At 39.9% G+C, this 12,697-nt stretch overlaps 1 protein-coding gene across 1 annotated transcript in view; it reads left to right on the top strand.

Annotated features, from left to right (window-relative positions):
* Nucleotides 1-7,515, top strand: part of aff2 (AF4/FMR2 family, member 2) — a 155,116-nt gene extending 147,601 nt beyond the window's left edge. Inside the window, exon 26 of the mRNA XM_035162169.2 lies at nt 98-7,515. Within this exon, the coding sequence (XP_035018060.1) occupies nt 98-219 (122 nt within the window). The 3' untranslated portion in view covers nt 220-7,515. The remainder of the gene's footprint in view (nt 1-97) is intronic.
* Nucleotides 7,516-12,697: the final 5,182 nt, after the last annotated feature.

Genomic DNA, 12,697 nt, shown 5'->3' on the forward strand with positions numbered 1-12,697 from the left:
TTTGACAGTGACTCTCGTCTTGATTCCCACGGTGCCACAGGGAGGCCGTCCTCACAGTCATCCTCAGTAACTGTGTCTCTCCCTCACCCTCCTGTAGATTTCTTCCAGGAGCTGGACACGGTCATGGAGCCACTGAGTCAGCAGAGCAGCATGACTGAGCTGGTCCGATACATCAGGCAGGGACTGCACTGGCTCCGCATAGAGGCTCGTCTGCTGTAGACATGGAACAGGGACTACATTACAGAGGGGGAAAAAACAAGAAAAGAAATGGGCCTACCAGCAAGAACTGGGATAACAAGTGAGATGAGACTCAGGACGCTGCTTCAATTCCCACTGGGATTCTTCAAATGACCACGGTAATGTACCAGCACAGACTGGGTGGATTAATTAGGCTGAATTTCACCTGCAGTTTGGACTGAGCAGTAACTAGGATCAGGAATTTCAACTGTGGATCACAGAATACAGAATACATTCTTTTAAAGTTTAATTTCTGTTTTGGGAGAGAATAATATATCAGTGAAAGGAGCTTATATTCCTACAGGAACAATGGATGTTACCGATTCCTGTGTCCCTGAAGAGAAGAAAGAACCAGAGAGTAAAGAAAGAGGGAAAAAGTGTTTTTACGATGACAGGATCATTTAAAAAGATGTGAGAGGCTGATGTGATTAAAGTAAGAAAGCAGCTCAACAGAGGCTCAGCTCCTGCAGCAGTGGCCTAGAAACGCTCCCGTGACGGAGACTACAATTAAAGTCTCCGGCTGATATCGATCCAGGTGTGAAAGTACCGGTCCAATCTTTCAGATAAGAACCATACTGGTGGAGGGAAGAGGCTCAGGTTCAGCCACTAGAGCTGAATTAATGGAGGCTGAAGTCAGTCATCAGCTTCCTTTTCAGTCCATCTTCAGTGTTTAGTGGCAGATCCTGTAAAACCTGACGCTGTTTTCTATCCCTTCTGGGACTTAACTTAATCAGACACAGGGATACTAAATGGCTTCTGAAGAGTGAGGTTAACAGGTTAGTCAAATTTCAGTTTTCAAGATGAAATCCATATCCAACTCAGTGTTTCTATGGTTAACCATCAATTGATCTTTTTATGTATTAGTTTGCATTGTGTGTGGTGGAGTTTGTCGCTCCTGCACTGGTTTCAAATTAAATGAATGGTTTCCACGTGCACAGGCATTTACAGGAAATCATGCACATCCTGGACAAACTTTGGAAAATCATATGCAGTTTACCACCAGTAACCACAGGTGTTGCCAAATCAACCAAGAAAAATATTTTTGGTTGTAATCTGGATTCACAATTCTGGATTATTTAATTATTTATTTATTTGCCTTTGTCTAAGTATTAATATTTTTAGTTATTGTTTGAAAATCTTTTATATTTAATCTATTTATAAATATGATACCTGATACTGGTAGGTGGTAACTAGTAAGTACAATAGTACAACAGTTGATAAAGAAATATAAATATCTTTTTCAGGAAAACACTGCTTTTAAACAAAAAAGGTCAAAGGTGTCAGATGTGTTACATATGAAGATTTTTTCATAAATGAATAAATCTAAAACAATATATTTAGGAATTTGACCAAGTTTTTAGTACTAACACATTTCAACTGCTGAGGCTTGCTACGTCGCCCCGCCCTTTATTTTAGATATCTCTGTGGTTTAGGGCTGTGACACTAACATTTTGAATACATCTACCAGTATGTTTATCAGGGTATCTTTAGTTTATCCATTAGCTTCGAAGCGACTCTAACTGTAGCCTATTTGACCTGGATCCATGGTTTGTTTAAGTAGAAGCTCTCGGCTGTCAGAGCCTCTCTGTATAATTGAATCGGGTTAACCTCCACCTGAAGATGTGTGTGGCTGGAGTGAGGATCACAGGACCTGGTCAAGCACAGTCCAGGCAGATAATAGCTCCGCAGAACAAGCACTCACTTCAGCCGTCTGGCTCTTCTCTCACTAGTTATGGGCTTTTGTGAAACTCCAACCAGCTCTAGTTCCCATAGTAACCCACCCACTACAGTGTCAAACACTGAGGGGGAAAAAACTACAAGATTTGGTATGATTTGCCTCGAATTAGACCCCCAGTCATGTGCAAATCAAGTAAACAGGGTGAAAATCTCACAGCAGCTTTTCTGCCCTGATGTCAAAAAAAGATTCACTTAATGAGCTCAAATCATGCGCCTGACGTCCTGTAGTCGTTTCCCCGCATTTGTCGTGTTGTGTTGTTAGTGTGTATACATGTACAGCTGATTGTCAGGTGTATTTAAGTCATTACCTGACTGGACAATAATGATGTGTGTGTGTATCATAATGTACAGACTGTGATTCCTGAAAACAGTGTCTGTTCTTGTTTTATAGTGTCTTGTGAATGATTTCATGTGAATGAATGAGGACGCGAAACAAGAAAATAGGGTGTGTGCGCGTTTGTGCGTGTGTGCGTGCGTGCGTGCGTGCGTGCGTGCGTGCGTGCGTGTGTGTGTGTGTGTGTGTGTGTGTGTGTGTGTGTCCATGCACAGGCTATGGCTGCATTTACACAGCACCAAACACAATCAGATTTTTAACTCTCAGTGGCACATGAAATCAAAAGGCGACCACACTGTTTCCATGTGGTTTCTCTTCTGTGTTCACATGTGCTTTAAAATCTGGATTTTTTTTATTGGTCTCTGTAAATCCAGCACATCAAGCATGAGTTTTTAAGTTTTGGATCATTTGACCATCGCTGAATGTGTATGGAAGACAATGCGGATGTGAAAAGTAATTTTCACTTTGACAAAAAAAAAGAAACTCAAGTGCCTCTATTTGTGTCCAATGGGAATTGCTCTATTTATTTATGAACAAAGAATGAATCTAAATGATTTTCCATACCATATTGGTATAAATATGAGATTGTTTTTCGTAAAATCAAATGTTTCCATAAGCTTTTTACTGGCGTTTATGACGACACCAGGGTTTGGCTTTAAGAACAATGTGTGATTTAACGTGTCAAATTTGCATCACTTGCTGTTTTATTTTTCTCTTGAGGATTTGAGCAAGTATGGGTTTGTGTGAAATGCCTGAAGAATTCAAACCATCGCATGCAATAAACGATAGCTTCAGACAAAGAACTACTTGTGTCCATATTGAAAAAGAAGAAGAAAAAAAACAGTCAGTGTATTTCTTGTCACATACAGTGTGAATGTGCGACATCACCTGAGGATACAGTGCCGCTCTAAATGCACAACATGAAACACAAGAGTCTGAAGGAGGTAACAACATTCAAGAATATCATGTTACTTAAAACCTCAAAGGAATAGTCGGACATTGATTTGCTATTTATTTGCTTTCTTGCAGAGTTAGATGAGAAGACTGATACCACTCTCATGACTGTGTGCTAAACATGTAGCTAGAACAAACATGCTGATTAGCGTAGCTCAGCACAAAGACTGGAAACAGGGGGAAACAGTTAGCCTTAGTTTTTCTCTAAGAAACAAATCATCTCTTTATGCAAACTAAAGATTTTTCATATGTGACTGGATATTTTTGTACAAAGTGTAAAATGTCTCCATTATGAAAACTTGGCCCAATAAACACACAAAGGTTAGGTTCATCCAAAAAAGGAACAAAGATTATAGCGGCTACATGAGCTGTTGTGACGAGTCTCATCCACGACAGATTGTTAGGGATATTTAATGGGGAAAAATTTGAGAATAAAGTTGGAATAATTTTACGAGACAGAAGGCGAATATTGTTTGAATAAATCAGAATTTTTATAATAGTAAAGTTTTAATTTTACAGGTATAAAGTTGTAATATTGCATGGAAGTATTTGTAATATGAGAAAAACGTCGTAATCCTACAGAAGTATCTTGTGAAATTACACTTTAATATGGGTTTCACAAATAATGAAAAACTTTTTAGCTAAAGATTTTGGATCCAGAAGGAGTAGAACTCGCTCTGCTGATTTCCAGATCTTTTTTTCTTTTTCTTGAAACCCCATTTCTATGGTTAAATGACTTAATAATATTATGACTTAATTTTCATAACATTACAACTTTCTTATCAAAAATATGATGACTTTCTTTTAAATTATGACTAAATTCTCATAAAATCAAGGCTTTTTCTAGACTTTTTTAACGGCATTTTTTCGTGTAATATTGGGACATTATTCTCAAAATCTGCTTTACGGCCCTAATACGCTGTGGTTCCCATTAACTTGTCACATGAGACTAAGCTCTTTCTAGTTCCATAACTAATTTGCTTCATAATTAATTTGTCATTACATGTAAAAATGGCTGTGTAGATGAATTGCGAGCGGCTGCTGAACTTAATGCATAGTCAGGAGATGTGCTCCAGTAGCTGAAAATCACTGATCTGACACCAACTGCACACACAATAATTATCCAAAACAACACGGGGCAGCAAGCGATGAATCATGATTAGAAAATACGTGGCATGTGTCCCGAACAGTCACACCACAGGTGTCAGGGAGAGCAGATACAGTCAGCTGCGATTACCTCAGCATTTAGAATTCATCACATTACATTTTAATCAGACTTGAGCTTTTCATCATTTATTTAATCTTCGGAAATATCAAAGGTTATTTATCAGTTTTTCAAACTCAAGATCTTGTTACCAGGTCTCTTTTGGACGAGCTAACCTTAACCACTGCCCCCACTGTCTAACATATTTAATATTTAGCAGTAGTGGTGCTGGTAGAAACTGTTTTTCCCTGTTTCCAGTGCCAAACTAAACTAACCAGCCACTGGCTGTAGTTTCATATTCATCACACAAACATAAGAGAAGAAATATTTCCACAAATGTCAAACAGTTTCTTTGGAATGGACTCTGAAATAGTTCTTCATCTGAAAGCCTGAAAAGAAATATGAGCTAGTTTGACAAAAATGCCTTTTAAAGTTCTATATTTATTTTAATTTGAAGTCATGAAGCCAAATTAACAGTTTCCCAATGAGCCAACGAACAAACAAATCCCACAATGTGTTTCTGTCAGACCTCAGTCGTCGATCCACAGTGTTGCTCGGTCAATCCAATGGTGTTCGATGTTGTTTTGTTTTATAGTGAAACAGTGATGTTACTATATGGTTATTGTTAATTTCACACAATGCTCCTGATTTTTGATTACAAGCAGCGGTACGATATACATGATTATCCAATAATATGCTGTAAAAAGTCTTAAGAAATTGGTGACGTCATGGGAAACATCAGATCCATTCCACCGTGTTTCATGTCACATGTTGAAATCATGCAACAGCTCATGTATATGCGATGTCAATCTGTGGCTCTATTCTGAAACCCTTTGGAGACAGACTGCCTCAGCATGGCCTTTGATTCTGCTGACATCTGATTAAATATCCCATTAGCTCCAGTTACATTATTACACTTGTCATCTTGTTTATCAAAGACGGCAGTGGCAGAGTCAGCGTCGCTGCTGCTGTGATACAATACAGAGCCAAGCACGCTGATTCTGATTTTGACAACAGATGGTAACAAGCCGATTAGACATTGATAATCTTTCCAGTGGTGCTGAGAGTCTCTGACATTTGTTTGTATCTCACAAACTCTCAGGCACCTCAGGAAATTACCAAAACTGCCTCATATAGTGAATGAATTGACAGTATTTATGAGCGTAATCGTTTTTTCTGCTTTAATTCCTGCAATCTGCCAGAGAGCTGCTTTTATCTCGGGTTTCTTTTCATTTGATTCTCCTCAGTTGTGCTGAAAGAGATTATTTGTTGAGATCACCAGAAGGAGACGGTAATTTTCACTGTTCACTGGTTGGTTCAAGAAAATAACTGGGAACATTTCACGTTTCCTAACTGATGCCTAATTACCCAAGTCCCCATCCAGCTACTCTGGAGTCAAATCAACTGGAATCCAAACTGTATATTTGGCTGAAGAAAACTACTTCGCCAAATCAGTTCTGTAACCAACTCCCTGTATGAGAGTTCGTTTATTGCGTGGTGAGATACACTCATACAGGAATAGATTGAGACTTTGCGAAAACACATTTCTTAGAGAAATATCAACACAACTTTCATGTCTATGCAACAAATGCGGCGCTAGAACCTGGAGCCAATTAGCCTAGCTTAGCATAAGGGCTGGAAGCATGAGGAAATAAGTAGCCTGGCTCTGTCCGACACAGCATCTCTGAGGCTCACAAAGGGCCACGCTGTGTGTTGTTGGTTTTATCAATACACAAACCAAACTGGAAATAATTCCGGTTTGGAGTTAGTGTTATTTACTGAGCTTTAGATGTGTTGGTATTTGGATTTTGGAACTATGGAGAGAGCTACTCTAGCTGTTTCCCTCTTTTCTTATGCTAAGCTAGGCTAATCACCTGGATCTTGTTTTATACACAGAGATTGGCTATCAGTCATCATAAGCATAAACCCAAAAACATCAAACCACTCATTTCCTAAGACATCATCTGTGTTGTAGGTTTCAACATCCCATGCTGGTGATACAGAAGAGAAATCACTAATTATCTAATTAGTAGCTAACCAATAGTTTAATGAAATATCATTTGTCATCAGACAGTCTGTCTCCTTTCAATTTTACAGTAAACATGAAACTTTCAAAGACAGAAGTCCAATTTGAACCCTTCCACTCTACTGAGGTTACTGTGAGATTTATTTTGTAAATGCAATATTATTCCCCTCCTGGGACCCGACAGTGTTAAATCTCGAGAGATTTAAAATGACCTGAGTGAAACCAAACCACACAACATTAAGTTTTAAAAGAAACTATTGTTGATTCTGAGCACTTTTAATTGTTTCAGTCATTCTGTTCGCTGCAGTGAGATAATGGGTTGTGTCACAATGGATCTTTAAAGGTGCAACATGTAGCGGTTTATAAACTAAGCACTTCTCCACCATCAGTGGCTCTTAGCGCTTCATTTTTCTTAAAACTAAAAGACACCTTCCAACCTTTGTTGATTCCTGCCACAAGTCACATTACAATCCCACCTGCCTGCTCCTCTGCAGCTTTATTTGTGCAACACATCAGATTTACCAGCAGACAGTGTTCTTAGTGATGATCGACTTTGGTCAATGTGTTTTCACAACAACATCAAAACTCACGTGGTATTTTATCGATGTGAAAACAGACAGCACCTTTTAAGTGTTGAGTTCACTGTGGTGAGATCTGCATGAGAAGATCCAGACGTCGGGGGTTTGAGTCCGGCTGTAACACGGTGCCTCTGTCTGACCCGGCTGACAAACCTCCGTCTGCGGATCTGATGCACGTCACTGGCTGACGGCAGAAGTGTAACAATCTCTACAAAACTCACATCCGAGGACACATCTGTCCCACATGAGTTGAACTGTATTTTAAATGTGTTGCACAACTTCAGCTGTTTCTTCTGTTTCTATCTGTGCTATCTTTTGGCCTTTTATATGGTTCTTTTTATAATGAAGTTGTTCTATGTGATGATCAGAAGTTGTGATGCAGTTCCATTGTTTTTCAATATTTAATGTCTCTAAAATATGGATTAAAATCTGTTTGAACCAGTGATCCTGCTCTTCTCCATCTTTTTTCTGTCCGTTAGACATGAAATATTTCATCAGGCTGTGTATGACTTTGACGATGTGAGGCCGCCACTTCTCAAAGAGCAACCACTGGACTGTGTTTTCACACGGTGGTTTATTATTCAATAAAGGCAACAAAGAATTAGCCAGTGTATTAAAACCAAAGTGCAGCTTAAGTGAGAATTTTCTGATGGACATAAATCCCATCTAATTAAGTATTTCCCTAAATGAGTAAGGAGGTGGAGACGGCCTATATTCAGACCTTGAGACACATTTTTCTGCGTGTGTGTGTGTGTGTGTGTGTGTGTCCTTGGTGTAGAGCCAACACACTGACAGCTTAGATTTATAGGTTTAATTGCCATAGGTAACCATGCAGTCAAATAAGCTCTCAGAGATATGGTTTAGCATCACACACACACACATACACAAAACGTGCATGTACATGTCTTCAAAGAGACCAAACTGTACACACACACACACACAAAACGTGCATGTACATGTCTTCAAAGAGACCAAACTGTACACACACACACACACACAAAACGTGCATGTACATGTCTTCAAAGACACCAGACCGTATACACGTATACACGTATACACGTACACACACACACACACACACACACACACAAACAGCAATACGTGTCCATTTGCCCAAAAGGAAAATCTGACCTGAGTAGATTCTCCAGCTGCATTCATGAAAACACACAACAGACAAAGCTCGTAACGACTTTAACTTGTCACTGTTGTCTATTATTAAAATTGCGGTTAGTTATTGCTGCAGTAATTGCTTCTCCACCTCCTCCCCACACATCATCCAACGCACAGCCGGGTTTATGCTTTGTGATTTTTCCAAAGAAGTGTGTTTAGACAGCTGGATGGAAACACAGCCTCTTGCACACTCCCATTACTGATGGTTACATGTGGCCAGGCACCGCCATCAAGGCGAGCTTTCCCCTTGAGCAGCATCGACACACAGAGTTTTAGATGTGAAACACTGATTATATTTATTATATTTTTACAGACCATCTGAATTTAAGTTCCACTTTGAGCCTTTAAATAAAAACTTCCATTGAAGAGAGGAGAGGTGAAGTTACATATATGTTTTGAATTTAATGCTGTATTTTCTAAAGAGTCTGGATTGAAAATTGCAAAAGGACAAATTATACTAATGAGAGGGGAGGTTTACTGTACAATCAATATTACCACCATGTTTATTCTGAATGTGAACAGACCTGTTTTACTCTGTGAGTTTCAAAGGCTCCCACAACTAAGAGCCTCATACTTATCTACAAAATACAAGCTAATGGTTCATAATATGGCAGTTTATTGCTGTAAAAGATCATTTTGTTTTTATGAAAAAAATAACTTGTCATTGTCTGTTCATCACAGGTTTAAAATGAGCAGTGTGAACTCAGTTGTGAAAGTGTAAAAGATAATAAGTGAGTGCATTCACTATTCTCATCTTACCCATGAAATAAAAGTTAACTACAAACTGCATAAACTAGCACTTGTTTAGTTTTCCTGTTGATCTCGGCTACAGGTTCAGGTGCTTGTTCAGCAACTATAAAGTTCAGTGTTTCGAGATGTTCACCAACAAGTTGGCATTACTGTTTGTTATCGTTGGACCGAGGCTGGAATTTGAAGGTTTTACTGCAGTTACGTGGCACACGATGTAACTATTCAGCCAAGAGGACGACACCCACAAGGTGTTATGTTTTTATGAGAACAGAATAGTTTGGCATGTACTTAAAATGTGTCATCAAAACATTTCTTGTAACAATGTGAAAGTGACACATTTTGATATAATAAGAAGTTAAACAAATAAAACAGTTCCTGTTATTGTGGTGGCTGCTGAAGAATGTAACAGTTCAACAGAAAACGGGCCCAAATGATATTACACAACATTTATTATAAGAGGTCCTGTTGTTTATTTCCCCGACAATGACAGTAGCTCGCAACGTTTCTAATGAACGATGAACAGAAACAGATGTTGGTCAGATGCGTTTTGTCAGTAGTTGTATAACTATTACTATAGGCAACACACTTCTGTTTAAAATCTGATGATGCTGATGTAATTCTCCTAACAGTAGCCTGTTATTGATATAATTGACATTTGACTGAAAATGCATTTTGCCCCATTTGCTGAACCACAGGTTTCCCTCACCAGCTCCCACCGAAGAGTTGATTACAGCAATTCCACTTAATTAAAAGCAACCCACTCAGTGAATGAATTCCCTCTGTCTCGATGTGCAGTGGCAGTTTTAATAGATTATCCCTCCTCTCATTCTTTGCCACGTTTAAAAAGTGATTTTGTTCAAACGCAGAGCTTTTCCGTGCAGCTCGGCGGTTCACACTTCCAGAGGCGCTAACGAGGGAAGAGCTCGTCAGCTCTAATTGAATGACTCCTGATTAAACTGGTTTCACACTGACAGCCAGCATATCCCATCCAGTCCACCTTCTAATCGTCTGCTTCCTTGATGCGCCGCGGGCCCTGCAGATACAGACATGTCTCTTCTGACCAGCAGTGTAACAACAGTACAAAAACAAAGCAGATTAAAAAGAATAAAACATGTAGTGGTTCCCTGCAAATGACACAATGTACCGCTGATGAACATGAGGACTTCTTCCATTGGATTTCTGACATGTTTTCACCGTTAGCTGTCAAAACAAGCTTCCCCCTGAGGTTGGGCCGAGCGATGCTGGGAATTGTGACTCAGTCGCCCCATAAGATTACATTGTAGTCACGTGTTTTGGCTTCTGGCAGACATGACCTACTGTACTGATTCCAATTGTTATTGTAAGTACCATTCATTTTCATACCTACATTTATAAACATAGGGCCCAGGTTGAAAAACACTGGAAATTCCCTTTAAAGTGATAAACATTTTCCATGTATCCTCCCCTTTGTCCAGATCAGTGATAAAGTTTTACGTGTTCTGTCTTGGCCACTACCTTATATCCTTCCCACACGTTTCATGGAAATCCATTCAGCAGTTTGTGCGTAATCCTGTCGACCAACAAACAAACAAAATAACAGGGATGAAAACATAACCACTTAATTGGAGGTGACGAAACTACAGCTGCTTTCAGTTCTGAACTGAACTCTAAAGAATCTCCTGACATTTTTCAGAGGGGCTTGAACACAAATGTTCGAGTGAGAGGCTCCAGACGTTCCCTGGAGTTTCTCCGGCAGCCCTCTGGTAAAAACTCTGTATAATGTCCGAATGAGATCATCTTGAGGATTCACCTCGAGCGAGTGGGCGTGTTGATGACATTTGACACTCGCAACAGACGAAAAAGAAAACTACTCCAAATATCTCATGAAAAAGCGAAGCCACAGACGTAGAAGTCACCAAGACACAAAAGAGAGCTTTTGGTGATAAGAGCCGATGCCAGTGTCAAGGTGCTGTAAAGAAAATACTGTGGACTTAATTTCTCTGTATCAGCCGTGACATTGTAGCACAGGTCACAGTGGCTGCTATTGTTCCTCTTATATTCAAATGCAGGCCATGATTGTGTCTCAGGAAGCTTCCTGAGTATAAAGTTGTCCACGAACTTATAGCTACAACATACTACAGCTTTCCTCACAGGTCTCCACAATGTAAAAGTGGCCAAATAAATGACTGTGAGCAGCTTATAGCCTGAGAAGCAGACAGCCTATCGACAAAATTAATTAAGAGCAGAAAATACTTCAAGTCCTTGGACCCAGAGTACAGTTTGTTTACTACTCCTGGATCCATTCACCCAGAGTGAGTAAACACACACACACACACACACACACACACACACAGCTGAGCTAAGCTGTTTTTACACACACACACATACTCTCACCCTCTCTAATGTAATTGTGTACGTCGCCGACGTTAACAGAAAGCCAGTGTGACCTGCCACAATACGAGCCCGCAGCAGTAATACGATTACCAGCGTACGAGGCATAATGATGAAGACGATGAGAGTGAGACAAAGAGCGGGCTGGAGGAAGAGAGCAGGTGAGAGGCAGTGACAAACAGAAAAGAGCAGCAGCAGCAGGGGAACAGCAGCTAAACACTAATGTAATTGCCATTATATCAATTTTGTGGTGGCCGGAGAACCCTGTGATGATAAATATTGATCTGATAAAGCCACTGAGGCAGAAATATGAGCTGACATGAATACAGGCAGAGCAGAGGAGAGTGGTTACAGCTGACTCACACTTTAGCCTCACTTTCAAAATAAGAGCCCAGGCTGGAGGAGGGGGAAGAGCTGCCCATGAGCAAGGCACCCACAAATGTTCTCTACCCCTGCATTCATATTGATATAGTTTCTCTAATTTCTCCTTCTTCCAGATATAGTGTCTGTGTAGTGGCGATTTTCGGAGCTTCGGTATCAAGGTCCCACTGATACACACTATCGGCCAATCGTGAGTCAGTCTCATGATTTTTCACCCAGTTCTTAAAGCATCAGCCAACTAATCAAACATATGTGATAACAAATACCTACAATGACAGAAACCATACCGTACAAAAAATGTGTTTGATGTGTACTTTGACTATTTTGTTTAGTCCATGTCCCATCTGCTATCATGGAGGAGGCAGGGTTTATGACCTATGCTGCAGCCAGCCACCAGGAAGTGATCAAGAAGGTTTGGCAGAACAGATACGCAATTTAAAATACATTCGTTAGCACCACTAGTGGTTAAAAAACAAGTACCTTTGTGTACAAAGCTCTATTCCACTGGCCCCAGGTTTAATTTAGCCATCAGATGCTGCTACTGCTCCGTTACACATACCATTACAACCAGATAATAAAGAAATGCACAATGGCAGTCGTTTGACAGAAGGGAGATAATGATTAGAGGATGGTGAAACAGGAAGGGGAGAGATGTCAGGAGCTTCTCTGGTCTTTGGGAATGATTTTTTGACTTGTTACATACAGACTTCCCTTCAAACTGAGTTCTACACACCGTTCTGCTTTATTGCCTGTAAATTGAAAATGGTAAAAACAAATAAATAAAAAAAGTCAACAACCCTGAAAGGAAATTCATTCTCCAGTATATTTCAAAATGCAATTACAAGGCTTTTAACCGTTTGCGTTGCAGAGAAAGACCGACTCTGTGGAATCGGACACAAATTAGCGACTGTTCATTCCGGTCCAAATTCTTCCAGAGCCAAAGAGAGAGTGCAGCC

This window comes from Hippoglossus stenolepis, chromosome 7 (assembly GCF_022539355.2).
Source record: "Hippoglossus stenolepis isolate QCI-W04-F060 chromosome 7, HSTE1.2, whole genome shotgun sequence".
In the NCBI taxonomy this organism is placed as follows: Eukaryota; Metazoa; Chordata; class Actinopteri; order Pleuronectiformes; family Pleuronectidae; genus Hippoglossus; species Hippoglossus stenolepis.